General features: G+C 46.7%; 1 protein-coding gene across 1 annotated transcript in view; it reads left to right on the top strand.

The window, feature by feature from the left end:
* The window catches only part of LOC144156122 (uncharacterized), an 882,723-nt gene that overhangs the window by 422,241 nt on the left and 435,135 nt on the right, over positions 1–25,347 (top strand). Inside the window, exon 5 of the mRNA XM_077687950.1 lies at positions 25,022–25,115. Coding sequence (XP_077544076.1) covers positions 25,022–25,115 — 94 coding nt within the window. The remainder of the gene's footprint in view (positions 1–25,021; positions 25,116–25,347) is intronic.

Raw genomic sequence — 25,347 nt, 5'->3', positions numbered from 1 at the left:
TGGCTGAGGGTCAAGCGGTCAAGCCGCCACTGCTTCGTCTTCGTTCATTCTATACTCAGGTTAGTTCTTTGCAGTTCGAATTGAAATTGGCAGGATTGTTTTTTTTTTTATATTTTACGTGGCACTCCTTCGAAATAGCCAAACTTGTATTTTGCCTTCAGGCCTTATTGTGATCACCTATCATTTGTACAGAGTGGTACGACGATAACTGGAGCACTTTAAATTTTTTTTCTGAGGGAACAGCTGCTCGGTTCGCGCTCAAACTTCACACGAAGGTCGCATTTTGTTGTCTATTTTGTTTCACACTGGGAACAACGACGGTAATTACTTGTTTATTCTGGAAATAAATAAAAACGATTTTCGCCTATGAGAAAATGGCGGCCGACTTGGACGTGCTAGCCAGTGCAAGCTGATCTTGGAACGACGGCGCCACCCGGGGTATGCAGAGCGAAACGGAAGATGGGGATTCACGCTCCTTGCACGGCAAGAAGGAGCCAAATGGGGTTGCAGACGAGCACGAAATGTGAAAGCTTGTTAGGAAACAAATTATTGGCAGCGATGAACCGTGGGAATATTTAATTGTGATTGGTATCTGCTGTTATGCAACCATTTGTGATCATGGTAAACTAGGCTCGAGATATTTTCTGATTGCCTGCTACCTCTCTTGGCTCCTTCCTACCGTGAATCCCCATCGTACGTTTCGCTCTGCACACCCCAGTGGCGCCGCCGTTCCAAGATCAGCTTGCACTCACTCACACGTTCAAATCGGCCGCCATTTTCCCATAGGCGAAAATCGTTTTTATTTATTTTCAGAATAAACAGGTAAGTACCGTCGTTGTTCCCTGTGTCAAACAAAATAGACCACAAAATGCGACCTTCATGTGAAGTTTGAGCGCGAACAGAGCGGCGGACCGCTCAGGAAAAAATTTTAAAGTGTTCAAATTCTCGTCGTACTACCTTGTATACTGGTACTACCTATGTTCCAGGCTTCATTATGAATTTCGGGGCACGAAATAAAAATGCTCTCCGGGCACTTAAGCCTGCTAATGCGCTTCGAATGCGGAAGTGGAATGGCTTCTCATCCACTTTTTAGAGAGGAAAACACGTTAACACCGTGGGTATAAGATGTTCACTTGGATGAATCGGACAAAAACAGTGAAGGCACGTAACAACAGGACAAATGCGCGTGTAAGAAAGGGTCAAAGGGATTCCACGAAACCAGCTACAACTCGTTTTCGCTGTTATGATTTATAAATCCTGAGATTTATTTTCGGGTATATTTGCGAGTAGTATTTAAATTACGCGGTAAATATGCCGGCTTAAATGAGGTCGTGCCATTTGACTGTTAGAGATAAAATTTCTAACCAATCCCCCTTTTTTTCATTTTTCAGCATCGCCAATACTGAGAAAGCAAATTCGATTACTTTCAATGACTTGACGGTCTTCAAGAGATGTTGAGTAACTTCCGAAAAGCACGTCCAAACCAGGTATCATTCATTTAACTTAGTGGATTGTGAAATTTGCAAAAATTCTTTGTTTTCTAACTTCACTTTCTAAATTCACTTCAAATTCTCACCTTGAAGTGAATTTGGGGGGCATATGGCGGTGCCTGCGTAGTGCAGTTGAACCCGTGTAATTATTCATTTGGCTAGAAGAAAAGAAAACACAGAAGGCAGAGGGGAAAAAAAAACAATATGCGCCATTTTCGGCCACCGTATTAACTACCGTAGTGACGTCACACTGGCCGGCAATGCATTTTTATGCTATTTTGGCCTTCAAAATTTACATGTTCACCAATTTCGGGGTTAACATTCAATTTTGCTTTGTTCGCAACCCTGCAAAACCTCTAAAACGCAGACATGGTGAAGCAGTAAAAAAATTCGGCACAGGCACTTAAGACTTGCTTAGGTCGAGTGAGAAAGGCGGGGAGCGGCGGCCGAGCACCACCACGCTTCCCCATTGCGCAGTTCGCCGTTCAGCGCTCGTGCCGTATTATCGCTGTCAAGAAATCTACCGTCCCTCCCCAAAGAAAGTTTAGAGAAGCGCGAAAGCTGAAAGTGCGTCTAGCATTCGCCGAAAGTGCGCCCAATCGGTCGTCAAACCTTCAACAAAGACCCAAATCGCGAGCGAAGAACGAACCCATGCGAGCATTTTTCGCGCACTAAGTAAACGCATCTGCGAACGATCCAAATGTACACCGATACGTGGCTTAAGAGATAAAGGTATACTATTGCACTCGTTGTTCATGAACGATGCCGGTAGTGACTTGTCTAGAAGCGTTACTTTTTCGCGATTTTCAAGTAACCGCTTTGACACAATAGACGCATGCGCCGTGCTTGCAGAAATCTGATCGGGGCTTTTCGGTCGACCAACCGCTCTATGGGGAAATGCAGCAATTTTCGGACAGAATGGCATCGGCTCCACTTAGTTTTCGCTTCAAAAACCTGCACGCCGAACAGCAATCCGGTGAAGCTATAGGCCTGCAACGGCAGCTGCAGAGCACCACCGCGCTCCTCCATACCGCGCAGTTCCCACCACTGAGGTCAGGTGACTTTTATTACCATTCGTGGTGACGACGACGACGACGACGACTTTTCACGCTTGGTGAGATATAAAGTTTTCGCCTTCATACAGTTGAACCTGGATGTAACGAAGTTGGCAAAAGTTCGCCATTTTTCGTTACATGTAGGTTTATAATAAAGGCTCGCGCGAATGAAGCAGAAACGAAGCCAAAATGCCAGGCATCAGTGAAGGTGAACTCGCCCTTTGTGGACCTATATCACAGATGAAAACTTCGTGAGTTTCGCCTGCTCCTTTCGCACTAGCTTAGGCGCTACACGGGGCTTCAAAGAAGCAAGGTCACTTACCCCCGCAATAACAAACGTAACTTAAGTATCACTTTTGCCTTTTGACTTGACGCCTTTCAACAACCACACTTAAGCTGAAAGAGTGCATTTTTCGTGAACTCGATGCTCTTTGCGGCGCTCAACATTGTTGAGAGGGTGCTAGGTGGGATGCTGTACCAGGCGGCGACATTCTTCTTTCTCGCCGGCGGAGACGGCCTTTAAACTTGCGCGCTTGTCTTGAAAAGGCTCAACTTTTCATTTTCTGGCAGCAGAACTCATCACCGACGAACCGATACAGAGATAGAAGTGGAGACGCGCGACTGCTTCATTTCTCCGGCCGATTTTTGAGTAAAAGGGGCATTAACAATGACTGATGACCTTGCAGACTTCGTTACATCAAGGTTAACTGCCGCGATGTTTCGTTACGTAGAGGTCTCAAACACATGGGCTGCAATGGGGTTGGCAATGGGGAATTGAAAAACTTTGCTAAATCCAGAAATTCGTTGCATAGAGGTTCGTTACATCCAGGTTTAACTGCAATAAAAATGGTGGCAGGGAGAAGAGCAGTTTGCTTACGAGTGAAAAAACAGCGCTAAAAAGACAGGACAAGAAAGGACACAGGACCACAGCGCCGTGGTCCTGTGTCCTTTCTTGTCCTGTCTTTTTACCGCTGTTTTTTTTCACTCGTAATCATGAACCAACCAGCCCAAATGCGTACCTTATTGCAGTACAAAGTTTGCCTTTTTTTTTTTACTGAGCCGCTTATACTGGCGTCTTCGCGCTGAGGCTTTTCTGCTTTGTTTCTACCGTTCTTGATGGCTTAAAGCGGTAGTAGAAAGGTTTCTACCTGCGCTGAATACACTGGCCGCCGCAGCATGCCACGATGTGTCCTATAAATAGGATGCCTGGGTTCTGTGGTAGCAGCGCCCTGCGACTGTTGCACGCTCAGGCAGAACATTGTCTTTTTGTGGCACCAGGCTGTTTTAGAGCGAAAGCTCTACTACAATATGTTCTTCAAGGTGATTCATCACGTCGCAATGACCTTCAGCCACCGGCGCTTAAGCTGCGCCTTTCAAGGAGAAACGGCTGATTCGCCTGGCGGCAGGGCCTTCTTGGCATGCGGTTCAGGGCAAGCGAACCACGTGTCTATGCCAGTGTTTAACGGCTGATAAATGAAAGCATATATTTCTATATATAGCCTTCATGATTATGAGAAAGCATTTGACTAGGTCGAATCGTCAGCAATCATGCAGGCATTGCGGAATTAGTGTGTGAACGAGTATTATGTAAGAATATGTACTAGAGGATATTTACAGTGGGTCCACAGCTACTATAATCCTCCATAAGGAGAGCAGTAAAACACCTACAAGGAAGAGCGTTAGACAAGGAGACGCAATCTCTCCAATGTTTTCCCAGCATGTCTACCATTGGATCGGGAACAGGTGGGCGTAAGGGTTAACCGAGAATACCTCAGTAACCTCAGATTTGCTGAGGACGTTGCCTTGCTAAGCAACTCGGGGGACGATTTGCACAGCATAATTACCGCACTGGACAAGCAGAGTAGAACCATGGGCGTGAAAATTAATATGCAGAAAACTAAAGTAATACTCAATAGCGTCGGGAGAGCACAGTGGTTTGAGACAGGTGGCGAGACAGTAAGCTATTGTATGTACTTAGGCCAAGCAGTGACCCCGTATCCCAACCACGAGGCAGAGGTAATTAGAAGGATAAGGATGGGGTGGAGTGCATTCGGCAGGCATTCTCAGATAATGAATGGCAGCCTACCATTGTCCCTGAAGAGGAAAGTGTATAACAGCTGCACGTTACCGGTACTTACCTACGGGGCATAAACTGGGAGGCTCACTAAAAGGTTTCAACTTAAATTGTAGACGACTCAGTCAGCAATGGAACGGAAGATGATAGGTGTAACGTTAAGGGACAAGAAGAGACCAGAGTGGCTCAGGTAACCAACGCATGTTAAGTACATATTATTAGAAATTAAAAAGAAAGGGGCGTGGGCAGCGCATGTAATGCGAAAGCAAGATAACTGTTGGCCATTAAAGGGACAGACAACCGATTTTTGTCGAGTATATATTCTCTATCCCAAATGAAAGGGCATCACTTAAAGCACCTTCACAAGGAACGGTTTTGCTGATAACGCCCTATAACTTTTTAAATAGAAATTTTTAGATCTACGAGGTGTGTGTGTCCTCCCCAAAATAATGCTGGCAACCATGACATACAGTAGTTCGGCGACATACTTTTGGCTGCATGCGAAATGAAAAGCGATATTTAAGAACTTGTCCCCAACAAAAAAAAAAAAAAAGCGTTAATCGCAGGCTTTCTTATTCTTTTATATGTGTTTCTTTTTTTAATTCCTCAGCCTATTTTGCACGAAGGCGCCATCTGTAGGGATGGACGACAGGTAGAACCTGGCTTCATGTTGTGGAGGTCGGAAGTTCGAGTCACCACGGGCGCGTCCTTTTTTTATGCTGCCGTTGGCGTATTTGGAAACTGAAATCGAATATTTTGGCAGAACAAACGCCCCTGACTCAGGTGGAATCATCAAAGCTCCTTCGCTGGATCTGTTTACACAGTGCTGCCGTTGATTCAGTGTGGCTCAGTTAGCCACACTGCAAGCAACCCAGCGGCGGCGGGCGGCGTGTCTTAAAAATTTTCAAAATAATGTTTAAAAATGCAAACACAATTTAAACTTAAACAAATACTCGTGTCAGAAGGCTTTCAATTAGTGAATAAACGTTTCAGCAGTTACAGTAGCTGCTAGGTTTGCAGGTCACGTGACCGGGACACATATTGTAGTGTCAAGATTCGGCACTACGAACCGCCACCCTTCCGATTTCAGAAAGTTTGCTGCCAAATTAAAATTATTTCCGCCAATTTGTTCATAAATTGCTTGTGGTTACCGGGCTATATATATATACCGGGCCTTTTATTTGGGATAGAGAACATATACTCGACGAAAATCGGCTGTCTGTCCCTTTGAGGATGACAGAGTGGATCCGCAGAGAGGGCAAGCGCGGCAGGGTGCAGCAGGAAGTTAGGTGGGCTGAGTATGACCGGTTAAAGAGCTATAACTTAACAACGTGTGAGTTCGAGGTAGTTGTTAATCCATTCTACTAATTTAAAGCGCAGTAATTCCGACATGGGACGAACGCAACAAAAACAAGCACTTGTTTTTGTCCCGTACGTCCCTTTGTCTGAATTTCTGGGCTTTAAATTCGTACAACGATTAAAGAGGCAGGCGATTAAAAGAACCAGAGGAGAAGGGGAAAAAAGGGACACGGGGTAGTAGAATGTAAACCAGGATAAAACGGCGATGGAGGCGGAGAAGGGGTTAGTGCGGATGAAGGAATAGACGCGAATTAGGAAACTTGTTCCCCGATACCACCAGACCCAAGGTGTGCCGGGCAAAATGCGACATTTATTGACATCACCAATCAGAACTGTGCAAGTGCAGTTTCTACTGGGCCTTAATGCACATTTGATGTGTCATGGAGAATACTAGCGGGAAAGTCGGAGGTAGCCAGAGCTAGAGTTCCCCGGTGTAGGAAGGCTGATTAGCATTTACAACATGTCTAGCCGGAGGCCCTGTGACGCGACGTCATGGGATCGGGATGAAAAACAAGAAAACCAAAAGCATCGGAGTGGAATCGCCTGCCAGCATTCCTAGTGCTTAGTAACAACATTGACCAGTTTAGGAAAAAACTGTCTGATTACTTCACTTCTGTCTAGCTTATGACCTTTTTTTTTCACAGTGTTTATTTTCCTTCCAATGTGTTATTTCCATTTGCATGCGATTGTCAATGTTAGTTTTGTTAGCTTTCTATGCTAGAGGTAAAACCTGAAGGTTTGAAGGTTTATTGAAAAAAATATAGTTGTTACATTGAAATACAATAATGGATACATACAGAAGGAGGTCCCGGAGTGAAACACTGTCGGGGGAACCTCCTGTAACAACGTTACATGGTGCGAAATTCCCAAAGATGCAGCAGCATTCGATTGCGGTAGTGCACTAAAAATAATACAATAGAAAGCGAAAACATGGCACAGAAAGAAAAGGCATGGTACCGGATTGGTTGTGCGAGTTGTTCAGGCGGCGTTCAACACACTGATGCGTTAAGTGCCGAGATCCGAACAGCTCTCAAAGAAAAAGCTTTTTAATCTACAGTGAAAAGAACTTAGGGAACGAGACAATTTAATTTCAACCGGTATTGTGTTCCAGAATGCAATGCCTGAAAACAGAACTGTTTGTTTGCCGTAATTGGTGCGTGCTTTTGGAAGGAGGAGGTTATGATGTTCAGAAAATCTGGTAATGTTAGAGTTTGTGAGGGGGTCGTGGGGAAAGCCATCAATGACGATGACATGAGAGCGAAGGCGATAGATCAGTAGTCCTAATTTGATTAGCACTAAGCGTCTGAGTGGAAGGATTTTCAAACTGTTGTAAATGGAATATGAAGGTGCTCTGTAAGTGATGAAGCTGATTATGCGAATAGCTTGGTTTTGTAAGTGCTCAATCCCAGATAGGTGCGCTTGGTAAGTGTTTCCCCATGATGAAATGCAATATAAAATGTGGCTCTGAACGAAGGCAAAGTGAAACAAACGAAGTATGTGAACGGGAAAATTAAAACGTGATCGCAACAAGACATGGATACCAAAGCATAATTTCTTAGTGAGGGATTTAGCATGCAGATTGAATTTCAAAAAGGGGTCTGATGTAATTCCCAGAAATACAGCTGATCTAGATGCGGTTATGCAGTGATTACGAAGAAAAACGGAGGGAGTTGAAGGAAGCTGCCTTTGATGTGAGTGAAAGACCATAAAGCTGGTTTTAGCGGGGTTTATATGACGCTGGTTTTTTTCGCACCAGAGGCAAATATTTTTTAAATCGTTGTTGAGTCGATCCGTTACATTTGTCAAAATTTCGTCCCCAAGAAATAGTGTGGTGTCATCGGCATAGAGGATGCAATTAGTGTATTGAAGGCAAGTAGGTAAATCGTTAATGTACAAGAGGAAAAGGAGAGGGCCTATCAGGGAACCTCTCTCTGTTAATAGTTGCTGGTTGTGATGAAGAATCTTCAATTTGTACCACTTGATTCCGGTTAGCCAAATAACTGCGTAAAAGGTTTAAGACGGGCCCACATATTCCGAGCGATTCCAATTTACAAAAAGTATAGTATGATTAATCGTGTCAAATGCCTTTGTGAAATCAATGAACAAGGCCCCGGCCCAGAATCCCTTGTCAATAAATGTTTTGGTGGCGTCAGTAAATGTTATCAGAGCTAATTCCGTCGAGTAGTTAGCACGAAAACCGAATTGTTTAGATTTGAGCAAGTCAAATTTGTTAAGGTAGCTGATCAGGCGGTTAACAATGAGTTTTTCTATGAGTTTCCTAAAAAACGGCAAGATAGTGACTGGACGATAATTGGAGAACATATCACGCTCTCCCTTTGTATATATCTGCGCAGCGCTCCATAGTTATTGGTTTAGTGTTTTTGTATGTTGCTTTATATGTATACAATGCTTGTACAATTTGACCATCTTTGAACATCCAGATGTACCACTTCCCCCCAATAATTCCCTCTGGGCCATAAGGGTACCCGAAATAAATAAATATATAAATTACCCCAGCATACTGGGTATCACGGTGTAAGTAGGTAAAGTGCACGGTTTTTTTGCACTTTATTTCACACCCGCTGTTTTCTGCACATTTGGGCACCTTGCAAGAGATTGCAAGGTCTCTCTCTTGATTTTACCCAACCTGCCGAACCGCTACCGCTCACTGACTAGCCAGAGTAACTGTTAACATTGAACTATTCCTTGTTTCGGCCTTTTTATTTTATTGACACTGGCTGCAGCTGGTGAAGGAACGGTAGTAACAAGCTACTTGCTCTCTTCCAAGCTGCACGATGCATGCGCCGAGAGCAGTGAGGGCAAGATAAAGTGCAAAAAAAAAAAAAAAAACATGCTCCACAGCCAAGGTACAATTTGCGCGTTATCAATAATGCGTAAGCCTTATATCTCTCTTTGTTCAGTCGGTCAACACGTTTTTATTTATTTATTTATTTATTTATTTATTTATTTATTTACCTTAAGGGCCCAACAGAGCGTTACAAAAGGGGGGACGGGATACATACAGCAATAATAACAACGAAGATTGTTTCAAATATGCAGGGTATAGCAAAATAATCAGTCGGACTTCAACAAAAATATACAGAAAAGACCGCAACAAATATTCACAGAGCAAACACATTGGGAAAGCAGTGCTTATCGTTTTTACACAAGCAAAAGGTTACATTGACTAAGATAGGTTATCGGTTTCAAGAAAAGGAAGTAACGCAGGTTAGAAAGTTGAATGCTGAGTGTGTGCGACAATGCTAGCAGGCAGTGAATTCCACTAATTTATCGACAAAGCAAGAGAGGAAAATTGGTGTTTCTTTGTTCGAGAAAATAGTGGTTCTACCTCATGATCATGGTCGATACGCACGGAAGTGTACGAAGCACGGTGAATGAAAGTTCGATGAAATGGCGAATCAGTGTGGTATAACCTGTGGAAGAAGGATAAGCGGGAAAATTTTCTGCGCATGGCAAGTGGGGAGAGATTTAAACTTTGCTTAATGGATGACACACTTTCATAACGGGAATAGCATGACAAGATAAGCCGTGCGGCTTTGTTTTGAACAGATTCAAGTATTTCGGTAAGGGCTGTTGTGTGCGGGTACCATACTTTTGAAGCATATTCTAGGGTTGGCCTAATTACAGCATTATATGCGTGAAGTTTGGTGTCTTTATTCGCGAGTTTCAGACGACGTTTAAGAAGGCCGAGCTTTCTTAATGCTTTTCCGGTTATGTATTCGACATGGCTAGTCCAAGATAAATCGAAATGAAAAAGAATGCCTGATTACTTTATGGATGGAACCGTTTGAATTACAATGTATGACTTACACGTTAGGCGAAGGATCTGCAACGGATGAGAAACGTACGTGCTTGGTTTTGTTAACATTAATTTCCATTTGCCATATACGGCACCATTCCGATAATTTTGACAGGTCCGACTGCAAGATGGTTATGTCGTTTGGTTTAGTGATGTCCTTGTAGATGACGACTTCGTCGGCAAACAGACGCAGTGAAGAGTTAATGTTAGACCCGATATCATTAATGTAGACTAGGAACAATAAAGGGCCGAACACGGAACCCTGAGGTACTCCAGACTTGACGGGGCTGGGGCTAGAGAAAACATTGTTAATTTTGACTGACTGGACCCTGTTACTAAGAAAGCGCTTGATCCACTGGGTTGTTTTATCGTCTAGATGCAGATTGCAAATTTTAGCCATTAACCGTTTGTGCTGCACGCGATCAAATGCTTTAGAAACGTCAATGAAAATGGCATCGGTGTAGCGAGAGTTTTTCATAGAATCGTGCAGGTCGGTTAGCAATTAAAACAGTTGGGTATCACAAGAACGGTTAGCGCGGAAGCCACGTTGATTGTCTATTAGCAGGTTGTTTGTATTCAGGTGGGAAATTATGGGCGTAAACAGAATATTCTCTAGTATTTTGCATGGAATAGAAGTAAGCAATATGGGTCGGTAATTATTAGCTGAAGATTTTAGACCAGATTTAAATATAGGTATTACAAATGCCGATTTCCAATCTTCTGGGACGCAACACGTGTCAAGTGACTGCTGGAATATTAGTTTCAATAAGTGCGCTGATTTTTGACAGGCTAATTTTAGTAGTTTGGCACTTATGCCGTCAGGCCCTGGACTAGTTGGTATTCAAGTCGCTCTATCGGGGAAAAGGGAACGTGGATGAAAGTCTCTGGTAATGCTTGTGAATCTATTGTAAGTTCATCTGAAAACACAGAGGCAAACTGACTGCTGAATATTTCTACAGTGTCCTCTGGCGAGAGAGGATATCCAAACTCGCCCTCCAGTAAAGTCGAGTCATTAGAGCCTTTTGGGTTAACTACACGCCAGAATTTTTTAGGATCAGTTTTCAGATTAGGTAGTGTGTGGTTAAAATATTTATGTTTGGCATCTTTGATGATAGCTTCGCTTTCCTTAGATAGATTCTTATAGTTATGTCAATCTTCTGTTGCATTTGTACGTGACGCCTTTCTAAACGCACGCTTCTTTTTACTGCAAAGCAGTATATGTCTAACCCCCTCCCCCCCTTCCCCCCCCCCAGTTTTCATTCCGGTGTCATCGATTTACTCGGCGCCGCTCAGGGGCTCCTCCTCACCCCCGCTGACACCTCTTTCACAACTATTTTCCCCCTCGCCTCCACCGGTGCCCCTTTGGCAAGTTGCGCAGTCGGCGGCTAACGGTGGTATGCGGTTATCAGATGATCGCGAAAAATAAACTGAAGCACGGACGGGCGTAAAAATGCACTGACGAATACCACACTCCCTAATATGAAATTTGTGCGCAGCGCGAGCTGCAGTCTTCTCGGTCACGGCGCATTTCTGCTGCATCTCAGGAAGTGTTCGCATGATCAGCGAACGCACGGCGGAGTGCGCTACTATGCTGCTACCTCGCAGTGCGTCGCCGCTGCTGGCCAGCATGTTGCAAATCGTGTTTGAACCTCCCGCGCAAATGTCAAGTGGTTCGGATTAGCCCAAAACCACCTAGAGGAAAGCCAGTCTAGGTGGCGTTGATTAGCCCCGCACAAGGGAGCAGCGAGCATGTTGTTGCATATCGTGTCTGAACGTCCCGCGCAAACGTCACGTGGTTTGGATTAGCGGAGGATGGAACAGCGTCTGGGGGAGCGCGCTTCTTGGTGGCGATACATGACACATGTGTGAGGGAAAGGCAGTGAGGGATATGACGCCGTAGCCGCACGTGCCGTACTCCACTTCACCCTTCGCTAGACGCTCCTCTGTTTTATTTCTTTCGTCGCTGCTGCGTTCGCTCACTCGGTTACACGCACATAAACAGGCACTGCTCCCGGGAAGCCCAGGTAAAGGCTGCCAAAGGGCTGTCCCATAAAACGACTGAAACCCGCTGTCGCGGCGTCTGTCACCTCTAAGCACGCGCACATGACCGGTTAACGGTTTATGCGTGCACAGGTTTGTAGCGAAGAATAGTGGGAGGAAGGAGGGGAGGCGTGCACGCGCAGCAGGCAAGGCAGATTGAAACGAATAAATGGAGGGAAAAAAATGGAAGCTAAAACGTCGTTAGAGATGTACAGGGCTGAGAAGATGAACATCAGAAAGGAAAATTTCTACGATAATTCCCAGGGCAGTGCTTTGCTTTTTGAGGCTAGAGCAGGTTGCCTGCGAACTAAGAGTTTTGTGGGGAAGTATTCACAAAATGATGGGGTATGCGTGGTCTGCGGAAAAGAAACAGAAACTATGCGGCACATCGTGTTAGAATGTGAGGGTATCCATCCAAATCTACATGAAGGGAATATTGGGCTTTCAGAAGCCCTAGGATTTAAGGGTATCACAGAGGAAGTTACCTTCAAGGCTGTCGAGGGGACGAAAAGAAGATTAGAATGCTGGTGGACGAAAAGCAGAGAGGGGAATATTGCCTAGGACAGTTACCACCTGTAACAGGAAAAAAAAATTTTGTGCCTAATAAGCTTTTTGTGCCTGCCCTAAGCAGCGCTAGTATTAAACCAAAGTGTAAAACATATGTATATTAGTCCTTTTTGGTAAGATGACATGTCATCACCCCGATACAAAGGGGAAACCAATAGAAATCATCATCATCATCATCATCAGCTATAGGTTTCATGCCCGTACTGATGGATGGCATGTCTGTTGTGCTGGTACGAGATTTAACCACGGACGTTAAACGGCCCAATGGGACCTGTTCGGAGTCCTTGGTGGTAGATCGCATTGGGTTTGTGTGTTAGGCTATCTTCAGATTACCGACGCAAAACCCGTATCGTGGTCTATGGACGTTAAAAATGTCATGTCACGCTGTTCATATGGCTGAAACGTGAAATAACGTAATTCTTTAAAGTCATTGCGACAGTTGCAGCAACAGTCTGAACCTGGCCTTGCACAAACAGTAAGATGCCTACGACGCGGGAGGCACACAGGCAGTTCCACGTTTATCTGCAAGAATAAATCTTCGATCCGTCAGACGCTCATTCAGCTAATGGGCTAGAAAATATTCTCCATCACAAATTACGATAAACGTGTTTTGTTTCGTGCACTCCGTGGACTGCGTGCAGCTTTGCGGGTCATACTTCTTCACAGAGTGGAAGGTCATTTGTCTTTGATCTGGTAGTCATTCTTGGAACACAGCTATGTTCTATTTGTTTTAAGAAGTCTCGAAATTCAATCCAGTTTTCATTTGCTGTACGATTTTCGAGACTGGCTTCGAAGCGTGGTGTAAAGTCTGCCAGCATACGATTGATTTTCTCAACATTTGCACATGCGTAGTTCAGTAACGGTTTGGCTGACATGATTTTATCGCAGCGTGGTAGAGATAGGGAGCAATGTACGACACGGTGGTCGTTGATTTCTTCCAGGACATGGGTAACCACATTTTCAGGGTGATTAGTAAGTATTAGGCCTAATATGTTCTTTCGGCGCGTAGGTTCCGCTACAAGCGTTGACATGTGACTCTCGTGCGTTAGGCGCATAAAATATAGGCTTTCTTGACGATGGCTCGCACAGCTAACAGTGGAGGCAGACCAGTCTATACCAGGGTAATTAAAGTCCCCACCAAGAATAACAACAGAGTTGGGGTGCTTGTTTAGAACGTGCTGACGGGAATAGTTTAAAAGTTCAACGAACTCCGGGCCGCTTTCAGGCGGTCTGTTATAGCACACGCCAATGGCACAAGTGACATGCGCCAAGTGTGCAGTAACCCCCGCAATTTCGGTGGCCGAACCACAGACTAGAGCGAAAGGGCAGAATTTTTTCTTAATGGCAATAATTACCCTTCCGCCTCGAGAGGTGGCTCTGTCATGACGGAATATTGCGAACTCGGCAGGAAGGTTAAGTTCACACCCGCCGCGGTGGCTCAGTGGCTAAGGCGTTGCGCTACTGAGCACGAGGTCGCGGGTTCGATTCCCGGCCGCGGCGGCCGCTTTTCTGATGGAGGCGAAAAGCAAAAACGCCCGTGTGTACGAGATTTCGGCGCACGATAAAGATCCCCAGGTGGTCAAAATTAATCCGGAGCCCTCCACTACGGCGCGCCTCATCGCCTGCGTTGCGTCGGCGCGGTAAACCCCAACAATCAATCAATCAGGTTAAGTTCACTGTTTTCTGTGTCCGCCGACAGCCACGCCTTTGTGAACCAGGACAATATCAGCATTACAAGTGTACATAAGCGCTTTCAGGTTGTCCAGTTTGTCAAATATGCTGCGGAATTTTGCAAAGAGTACGGACAACTTATTTGAAGATATTGATTTCTGAATGGCTGATGGATCGACTGAGACGCTGTGTCATGTCGTGAATGGTCGGTGATTTCCGGCTACGTCCGCATCGCTCTGTTTCGTTGTGGTTTTGTACGCAAGATCTTCGTACCTGGCTGGTACTTCGACAATGTCATCTGTCGTAGACTCGTACCTGAAGGTTCGACCATGCATGTAAAGGTAGTTAAATCGGAGTGAATAGCTTTCATTTTCTATGCGGAGGGATTTCGTGAAGTCGCGGAGCTTTTTGCGTGCCAATTGTACTTTGGTAGACTAGTCTTGGTCAAGCCAAACTTTCGGGTATTCTAGCTTTTTAGGTTTAGGGGCATTTCGCAAAACCTCCATCTTAGACTTAAAATTCAGAAACTTCACGATTATGGGGTGGTCAAAGTTCGGGCGCCGCTGAGCCAACCTGTGAGCACGTCCGATGTCGCCAGCTTGTATGCCGAGGTGGGTGGGAAAAATTTCTGTCACGTTTTTTTTTTTTTTCTGACTGTTCGTGCCCCTCTTTTTCTGTTTCGGCAATGCCTTTGACAATCAAATTATTTCTTCGCATTCTGTTGTTCATGTCATCGACAACGTCAAAAAATTCCTCCTTTACTTTTGCAATTCTTGTTTTCACTTCGCGCACTGAGTCGCCTACATTTTCACACTTTGTTTCAATTTGTGGGAATTTGCTTAGATTTTCTTCGATTGTACCGATTTTTGAATTAATACTAGGGATGTCCTGTTTTATTTCAGTTAGGGTAGCCGTGGTTTCGTCATGAAGTTGATTCATTAAAGCCAGAACATTGTTGATCTTTGGGCCGGGGTTAGATTCCACGTCACCAGAACAAAGCAGGGTGAGTGAAATTGATTGATCGTAGGGTTTAACTCGCCGACGCAACGCAGGCGATGAGGCGCGCCGTAGTGGAGGGCTCCGGATTAATTTTGACCACCTGGGGATCTTTAACGTGCGCCGAAATCTCGTGCACACGGGCGTTTTTGCTTTTCGCCTCCATCAGAAAAGCGGCCGCCGCGGCCGGGAATCGAACCCGCGACCTCGTGCTCAGCAGCTCAACGCCTTAGCCACTGAGCCACCGCGGCGGGTAGGATGAGTGAAATAACGGAAACTAGAAGCAGGAAGGTGGGTCTAGGGCTCTGGGATCGGACAAAATCGTATCGAAATTGCTCTGGACGCACAAAATAATATAGGGGACATTGGACATTGAACCCGCAACTCCAGTGTAGGAGCCGAGTGTGTTATTACCCCAGGGTTACATCACCACCTCGCCTGCGGCCGGCCGACAGAGTGCGCCTTGTGTGTGCGCCGCGTCTCTGGTTACTTGCAACACGACTAACTTGGTGACTAAGTGAATTGAGGCATAAAAAAGGGAATTAGGAGCAACCAAAGTGGATGGGCATGTGAATTAAGGCGAAGAAAATGTATCAAAGTGAACCGCAGTGATTTGAGATGGATGGCTAAGCGATTAAAATGGATGACTCGGCGAATTAAGGTGGAGAGAGAGAGAGACAGAGAGTAAACTTTATTTTGCAAAAAAAAAAAAAAAAAGGAGGGGGGGGGGGGGGGAGAGCACGTGCTCGGATTCCTCATTTCAGGATCCCGTTGGAGCTTGCTGCCTTCTCCGCACGTTCCACCAGCCGAAGCTGAGTTTCGCTGCTGGAGCTGGCCAGTTCTCTCTCCCACTGCTCATAAGAAGGGTTGGGAATTGGGTGAACATTTGGGTTTTTCTGGCAGGCCCAGACCATGTGGTAGAGGGTACAGATCTCACCGCAGTGTGAGCATGTGGCGCTGTAGAGGGGTGGTGTTGATGGCGTGAAGTTTAGATAGGTGTGGGAACGTGTTTGTCTGCAGAAGCCTGAGTTTATGTTCCTGTTCCTTGGTGAGTGACGGGTGGGCAGGAGGATATTGTTGCCGACTCAGCTTGTAGTGCTGTGTGATGCTTTGGTATGTTACTAGGGGATGAGTCGCTTGAAGCCAGTGGTCTCGCGGTGCCCCGTAGGGTAATTCTCGGGCTGTCGTGTGGGCCATGACATTGCCGCGAAGGGACGAGTGGGCAGGCGCCCAAACCAGACTGATCTTGCGTTGAGGGGGTCGCTGGAGAAGGATTCTTGCAGCTGGTCTTGATATTATTCCGCGTAGGTAGATGACTGATTAAATTGGATGGCTCAGCGATTTGGGGGGGAGGGAGACTTATATAATAAGTCAACTAATGAAGGCGAATAGTTCGATACCAAATTAACGTGGCTTGTTAGACTGACTTTTCAAAGTCGAAATAGTCGATGACAAAAAAAATTAGTGCCTTTCCACTCTTTGAAGAAGGATGACCTGCAAAGCTGGACGCAGGCCACAGAGTGCACAAAACAAAACACGTTTATTGTAATTTGCGATGGAGCATACTTCCTAGCCAATTAGCTGAATGAACCTCTGACGGTTCCAAGCTTTTTTCTTGCAGATAAACATGGAACTGTCTGTGTCCCTCCCGCGTCGTAAGCATCTTACTATTTGTGCAATGCCGGGTTCAGACTATTGCCGCAACTGTCGTAATAACTTTCAGTTATGACGTCCTTTTCTCTCTCTCTCTCTCTTTCTCTCTTCTCCGGGTTTCTCTTCGACCGGGAGGGATTCGCAGCTACTTGGCGAAGTGAATTTGAGTGGAAACGACGACGGCGGGTTTCGGTCATTTTAGGAGGCAGCCCTTTAGCAGGCTTTTGCTGGGCTTGAAGTGGAGTACGACACGTGCGAAGGGTGAAGTGGAGTACGACACGTGCGGCTACGGCATCATCTCTCTCACTGCCTTTCCCTGACACATGTTTCATGTGTCGCCACCAAGGAGCACCCTACGCCTGACACTTTCCCCAGACGCTGTACTATTCTCCGCTAATCCAAACCACGTAACATTTGCGCGGGATGTTCAAACACGATTTGCAGCATGCTGGCCGGCGGCGTCGGTGCACTGCGAGGCAGCAGCAGAGTAGTGCACGCCGCCGTACGTTCGCTGATCACGTGAACACTTTGTGAGACGCAGCAGAAATGCGTCGTGACCGAGAAGAACGCAGCTCGCACTGCGCACAAATTTCACATTAGGGAGTGTAGTAATCGTCGGTGCATTTTTTTACGCCCATCCGTGCTTCTGCTTGTTTTTCGCGAACATCTGATAACCGCACTACCGCCGTTAGCTTCCGACTGCGCAACTTGCCAAAGGGGCGTCGGTGGAGGCGAAGGGGAAAATAAATGCGAAAGAGGTATCAGCAGTGGTGAGGAGGAGCCCGGGAGCGGCGCCGAGTAAATCGATGACACCGGAATGTAAACTGGGGGGGTTAGACATATACTGCTTTGCAGTAAAAAAACTTTTACGGACGTCAATATTAGGGTTGCTGGTAAACTAGTCACGCTCGAAGAGGAAGAAAGTCATGTGGACGGTGGACGTGAAAATAGCGCCGCTAGAGGAAGTACACGTGTCCCAATACGCCACCGCGTCCCGCCAACATGTCCGCACGGGTGCGTGCCTTGCGGCTAGTCATCGCATGTGTCTTTCTTAATTGCATATTCACTCGTGCTGTCACCTTGTAGTCGCTATTAGGGTGTCCTGCGAAATTTTCTCTTCCGCTTACAGAGTTAGTGCCACCCACTATCCATGCAAGCCTGGCCAACGGCTGCGCCTTGTGTGCAATCACAGCCCGGATTGCCGCAACTTATCTCCATCGCAACTGCACGCGGTCGCCAAAACGCTAAGGGAAAAACGCTCGTAGTTCTCTCAGAAAGATTTCATTCCAAGACTCAAGGGCCCGGAGCGAGGTCGTAAACCATGGTTGCGGCGTTTTTTATTGGGGCGCGGGGTAGAAAGTAACTCTGACGTTTAGCGCACATCCAGATGATTTCATCCTGCAGTGGACACGAGCATTATGATGACGATGGTAAATATATATGCAGTATTACATAATGAGTAGCTGTTGGTGGAGAGCTGGAATTGCATCAGTGCCAGGCCGTTGGTTTCCTTTTCCTTTCAATTACATCGTCGCAGAGCGAAAGGTTACTTTTACTGCAGGCTTTTCTTGCCATTCTTCATTTTTATGCGAACATCCAAAGGGAGCCTTTGTAAATTTATCTCGCTATCTCGTGTTCGCTCTTTGTCTCCGTGATGGATTGTTCGCTTCAAGGTGTGAGACTCGGGGTTGAAGTTTTAAGCATCTCTCCGCCTTTCCATGTCGGCGATGATCAGGTCACATAAGAGGATTGATGCTCAAATAGAAACAGAAAAGAAAGGGAGAACGGAAGCATTGCAGTTTAAAGACCAAAAATAAAGCCCGCAAAATTGCTTCGCCGCGTGAGATCTCGAGACGGCGAGGCGTTTTATTTTCTTCCGTCCCTTCAGCGTCGAGTGCAAATCACGACGCGTTGCGCGCCCCCTTCGAAGGACGGGAGGAGGGCACAAAGCAGGCGCTCGCCGGACCCCGCGGCGACGAGGAGCGAGATGGAAGACGAGACGCGACACCGCCGTCCATAATGCACGCGCCGAGTGTACAGCGCTTTTTTTCCCTGAGTTAGCGGTGTGCGTCCAAAGAGCAAGGGGCGAGAGTGTGTGGCGGCCGGTGCAGGTAAAAAGCAGCGCAAAGGGGGCCTGAATAGTTGATGACCGCCGGGCGAGCCCCACCAGGAGCAGCGCTTTCTTGGCCGGATCGCGCGGCTCGGCAACATTTTGGACTGCGCGTGCCAACCGAGCTGCCCAGAGCCTCTCACGACGCGCCTGGTTTATTTACCTGGGCGGCAAATGGTGGCGGCGCCAGCAGCAGGAACAGCGAACTCTTTTTCGGGCCGTCCGAGAGCGTCGGATCATGTTTCGTCTGGTTTCGCGAAGAAACGCCGGCCAGGGGAGAAGAAAGGCGGGAAGGGTTTGAGTGGTCGGGCGGATGAGAGAGCGCAGTGGCAGGAAACGAAGATAGGAAGGAAGCTGACCAGCTTTTACACCCGTTAGAGTCGTAAACTGCGGGCTTCAGGCACCAAGGCCGGCTGGCCCGCTGTCTACGGTGTGCGTTGGGCAATCAGCGCGCCGTCTTCTCCTTGTTCGGAATCAAGGAGGACTGGCTGAGGACTTCGCAGCGCGAACAAAAAAGCAACCCGTACCTCCCATTCGACCGGGGAAGGGGAACGTGGTCCGGCAGCGAGGGGCGGAACGTTGAAACGGGAAAGAGCACCATCTGGCTGCGCCTGCCTCTTTCCAACGCCGAAATCTCGCAACACGATTACGCGCGTTACCCGGCGGGCGGGCTCGATTCCTTCGTCTGGATCGGCTCCTTTGTGGAGCCTTCGCTTCCAGCACGTTTCGCTTGACTTTTCCTTTCTTCGGTTCATCGTCAACGGCGGCCGTCTGGAGAACCCTCCCTCCTCCCGCGCTGTTCAATCGATGACAGGGTTTCTTTGTTTGGGCAAGCCACTCATTACGCCCTTTCATTGGTCCATTGTGCACCTGATCCTCGGAAATTGCCGCTGAATTGATCGAATTGGAAACGTTTAAGGTTGGAAGGGTTTCGTTTTCACGTATCGCTGGAAGAACGGGGTGGCTTCGTGTCCGCCTTTTTGCCTGCTGCCTTATTTATGTCGGGAAAAATAAGGGAGGGGCACAGAGAGGCAAACGCTAGCAGGATTTCGTTACTTTTGGAAAAGAGAGAGCACGAACATTCTGTTGAACACATTGTCTTGCAATCAGGGTAAGCAATGCGGTAGCTTTCTTTGTGTTAATAGAGGAACAGTGGAGAGAGAGAGAATAGACTTTATTGAGCTAAAAATACTGGCGCCGTTAGGCGCCAATTGGAGTGGGGCCCTCTTTACGGGCTCCATATGCTGTTCGGGCCTCCAGGCCCCTGGCGAACAGTAGGGTCTGGTCCTCCAGGGCGGGGCTGAGCAGCAAAGTCTCCCATCGTCCATGTAAGGCGTTGCTGGTCGGGGGGAGGGGAGGGGGGACGGCGTGGGAAAAGTCGCACTCTCCAATTACGTGGTGAAGCGTGCCGAGTCATTTGCAGGTAGGGCATTCCTTGTAGTATCGCGCGGGGTAAATTTTGTTTTGAAGTAGAGGGTGTGGAAAGGACCCGGCTTGAATTTGCCGATAGATGATTGTTCTTGTCGAGTAAGGGAGTGGCGAGGTGAGATGGGGGGAAACGTGCCCTACCCTCCCTGTAGTGTCGGAGTATTTCGCGGGAGCTAGTGATGGGTTGTTGTGCAGTTTCCTCGGCCCGGAGGGTAGCTTTGCGGGCCTGTTGATGGGCGAACTCATTGCCCTCGACTTCGGAGTACGCGGGGACCCATTTAAGCTCGGTTTGGGGCTTTGGAGGGTCAGTCTTTTGGAGAATGCGGGTTGCTGTGATAGACATCCGCCCTTTTCTGTAGTTCCTGTATGCTGTCTGGGAGTCCGTGATGATGGTCTTGTAGCCGGGCTGAGTAAGGGCTATCACACACGGTAACATTTAGGTTGTCTGCGAAAGATGATTGTTCTTGTCGAGTAAGGGAGTGGAGAGGTGAGGTGGGGGGAAACGTGCCCTACCCTCCCTGTAGTGTCGGAGTATTTCGCGGAAGCTAGTGATGGGTTGTTGTGCAGTTTCCTCGGCCCGGAGGGTAGCTTCGCGGGCCTGTTGATGGGCGAACTCATTGCCCTCGACTTCGGAGTACGCGGGGACCCATTTAAGCTCGGTTTGGTGCTTTGGAGGGTCAGTCTTTTGGAGAATGCGGGTTGCTGTGATAGACATCCGCCCTTTTCTGTAGTTCCTGTATGCTGTCTGGGAGTCCGTGATGATGGTCTTGTAGCCGGGCTGAGTAAGGGCTATCACACACGGTAACATTTAGGTTGTCTGCGAAAGATGATTGTTCTTGTCGAGTAAGGGAGTGGAGAGGTGAGGTGGGGGGAAACGTGCCCTACCCTCCCTGTAGTGTCGGAGTATTTCGCGGAAGCTAGTGATGGGTTGTTGTGCAGTTTCCTCGGCCCGGAGGGTAGCTTCGTGGGCCTGTTGATCTAGCATAGTTCGTGTCGTGAGGTACCAAAGGTGTCTAAATTACGGTCGCACAATACCAACAGTGTGGCTATTGTCTTCGATACTCTTAAAAAATGTATACAGTGGCAATACCCGGTTTCACGCTTTTGGCACTTTCTGCATTACCAAACTGCTGTTGAAGATATATTTCATGTGTACCGTCGTAAGCCTGCTTGTTTTTAATGTGTGAGCATCACTCATGCCTTACTTGGCTCGCTTGACAAAAAGGTCAGCTTTGACAAAAAGGTCGACTTGCGTCTGCAACACCGCTCCTTCGCCTGTTGACATGATGATGACGATCACGATGATGATAGTGATGATGATGATGCCTTTAAAGTGTTTCACGTACCCACACGGGTACCGGGGTGTTGGCCAGGTCTAAAGACTATTTCCTTTCCGTTCGTCTCATCTTACTCGTCGTTTGTTGCAAGCGCTGGGAGCACGGCTGGCCTCACCATTGGGATAGCTCCGTGGCCGTCAGATTTAATGTCAGCTCATCTTGTCACTTGTCTCCGAGCCCAACATACCCACTCATGTGTACTGGCCGGGGACGATGGTAGCCGCCATCAGGAACTCTGAGAAAGACAAGATACCCATACGTTCCTACTCAAGGGGATTGGCCATTGACGATGTAAGCTTCTGTGAGAGGCTCATGGCCAATTCACCAATTCCCACCGGCAGCGACGTCCGACATATCCATTCACACCAGCGCTTTGACAACTCAACGAGAAGTGCTGCTCACGTATTCTGACACCATAAGATTGAGCTTAGTTTCCCCAGTAACTTAATACACTCCAGTGCCCGTCTCAGAAACGTTGTCTTTGTCAAACTACATTTATGGCTGCATTGTACTCATTGGCCCATGTAATCCTCCGTATCACTAAACAGGTTTTATCTCCAGTGCTTGAAGAAAAGAAAAACACCTTCCTCCTAAGCGGTTGTCCAACGAACGGCACTGGTCGGCAACAACTTTTGCTGCTATTGCAGTTTTCAAGGTTTTTATTAAAGTGGAACTTTTAATGTCTCACTGATGGTGTATGTCGCGTCAAAAACGCACTGCAGGAAAGCCAACTTTCTCTGATGGTGACGATGATCGTGGGTGAAGTGAATGAAAAAAACGCTTCCGTGGTCGGAACCCCCGTTATGAAGCCGACGTCTATCCGATTACGCCATTCCGATACAGCCAAAGCAGTTTGGATTTGGAGAAGGCTGCATGGACGTGCAAAATTAGACAGAAAAAATTATTCACCTCTCCGTCCAACGACGACGATGGTTGAACGCGAAAATTTCTTCGTGCGAGATGAAATGGCGAAGGGTAATAGTCAAAGCCGCTGCGATCAAAAGTCCAAACTGCCTGGTCTAAAAGCCCAAACCACGGGTCCAAACCGTCTGCGAGTCAAAGTCCAAACTCAGATGACAACCAAGGAATGACTCACGACAAAGCTTGGCGTTCAACAATGTCGTCGCTAGACGGAGGGGTGCAAATATTTTTAAAGACGATAGTCTTTCTTGGGCTACTTAAACCCAGAAATTTTGGTCTGTCTGTATGTCTATCTGTCTGTGACTCGATTCAGCCACCAGGCCAAAGCAAAACAATGCCTGCGCAAATAGTCTTATATAGTCACAGCTAAATCTACCCGTCTATGTCCGGTGTAATGTTCATACCTGTCAACATTGTTGAAGAAGAACAAGACATTACGCAAATATGAGACAACAAATCAATACAGAAGTGATATTTGCAGTGTTCCTTTATAAAAAAATCAAACATGCTTGACTTTTGCGAAATTAATTACTTCATCAACTGCAGAAAAAGAATTCACTCCGCCTTCGCCTGCTGTCGCCAGCGCCACTAGAGCTTCTGACGCCATTTTAAGAAATCATCCGACAACAGTTACGCAAGGTTCCACTAGATAGGTTCCACGTTCTGCTTGCAACGCACGTGGAGTAGGGAAACGCGGTTCTATAAACGTTGAAGTAGGGCGCCTCGATTAACGCGCGTCTTCGCCGTACGGCAGCGTTGCATCGAGACACCCGGTTTGGAGCAGTGGAACGCGGAAAATTTAAAATGATTTAAGCAAACCTTTGGCGTCTTTACCTTGGGAGGAGCGCGACGCAAGAGGAGCAACATGAGAGGTGAGCGGGAAAGCGAAGGGAGGCATTTACTTCGCAAAAGCCGATAAAGACTATCGTCTTTTGACGGCATTTGCAACGAAAGGAGCAGATACGCGGCCAATTTTTTTTTATTTTCGCTTATTTCGGGATAAATATTAAGTTATTGCGTGTTGACACAAAGGTTGTGTAGGTTAAGTATTCGCGCACTCTGGGAAATTTCGTCCTGCAGACATGCGACTGTGCCGTTATATTCAACATTAGCCGGTTGAAGCAATTTTCACGGGGAATAAGGGGGTGTAAATCGACCGGAAATACTTACTATTAGCATAAGATAAATTATGTTGAGAAAATGCTGGGCTACACACTTCTCGATTGTGTAAATTAGCCCCGTCTTATTTTTTTCAAGTCGAGGATACTAATATGTGCTATCGATTAGGAGTTGTAACGCCGTATTTTGTTTCGCATGTGCTTTCCCAACGCAGTACCGAAGTGTTCTTGCTAATTGCTTTCTAGGGCGTGTTGTGTAGCTCCTCTTTTTTATAAAAAACGAAATATGTGATCAGGACTGCACGCTGAAGTGCTAAATATTTTTTGTATTTCCGTTAAGCGTCATTTTTTTGCAATACTTGCCCATGGGTGACCTCCTGTAAGGCTAGTGTCATTTGACATTGTTTGACATTGTTTGATTGAGTAGTTCAGTACGATCCTTTCAAGAACGTAGTTTTACAGAAGGAGATACCATGGAAAAAGTCTGACATTGTTTTCTCCCGTCCCATAGCACAAACAAAATATATCATTAGCATATAGCAATATAGCATACACAATGAGGGAAATGGAACACAAAGGAACAAATTCATATAAACAGCTATACACTCGTAGTTGATTCGAATACTGCGTATGTGTGCAGTAGGTAGTTCAAAAAGTCATCATGGATGTTTATTTCTTGTTCAGTGAAACTAGCGTACCAAACAATCTGTGCATGAGATTGAACAGGGAAAGGAAGGCGCTCAGAGTTTGATTACAGAAGTGTGCCAAGTATGTATTTTTTGCAGACCTATAAAAATCTGCTGGAAAGTGTATTATTCAAGTGATGGGGTAAGGAATTCCAAATAGAGGCAGCAGAAAACTGTGTTTGGTTTCCATAGTTGGATCGGACAGTTGAAAGTAATATATTATGTTGCACTCAAAAGTTTTGTTTGTGTTTAGCAAACATATTCTGTCGAAGGACGGGAAAAAGCCAGGGTTATCTCGTATACGGGAAATAAGTACATATAGCTTAAGATGAAGTTCGAGAGGGAGTGGAAGGATGCCGAAGTTGTGGAAGATGGGTTAGATGGTATACATCGCAACCACTGAATGCAAGTAAGCGGACGGCTTGATTTTGAAGACGACCCAGTGCTGCAAGAATGGCATTATAGCTGTTGCCCAAGAAGACAAACAATACGTAAGGTGGCTGTAAATTAACAGACATAAAACCATCGTAGAAGAGACAATTGAAAAAATAACGGGTGTTAATGAGGACGCGAATGCCTAAATCGCTCCGAACTGCACCTGTACGAATAACCATAAAATTGGATTTGTTTTGGTGTAATTTAGAGCTTTAAGCGCCATAGTTGACTTGTTTTACTCTTCGTGCTTCCCCTTTGCAGGTCCCCAGCACGGAGCCTCAATGCTCCAAACTAAACCGGCGAAAAAGTGGCGATGACGGACGACTGAAAGCCAAGTGCAATACACCTTCCATGGGTGAGTGGGGCTGTAAACTCATTTCCCTTGGTCAATGTGACGACCTGCCAGGCTGAGATGGCTGAAAAACTTACTCTGAGTTGCCTACAAGGGTGGAAGGAAACGAAAGGGCTGTTTCCCAACTGTTTCACCCTCTCTGCTTGATGGGCTTCTGGGCGTATATATGGACAATTCTGGGACAGGAATGTACCACTCGGTGACGTCACCTTAGCGGTTTATCTGGTAATCAAGC

This window comes from Haemaphysalis longicornis, unplaced genomic scaffold, assembly GCF_048455015.1.
Source record: "Haemaphysalis longicornis isolate Haplotype H1 unplaced genomic scaffold, Haemaphysalis longicornis Haplotype H1 scaffold_1, whole genome shotgun sequence".
NCBI lineage: Eukaryota > Metazoa > Arthropoda > Arachnida > Ixodida > Ixodidae > Haemaphysalis > Haemaphysalis longicornis.
Note: the sequence above shows the minus strand (reverse complement) of the source record. Positions and strands in the feature narration are given on the sequence as shown.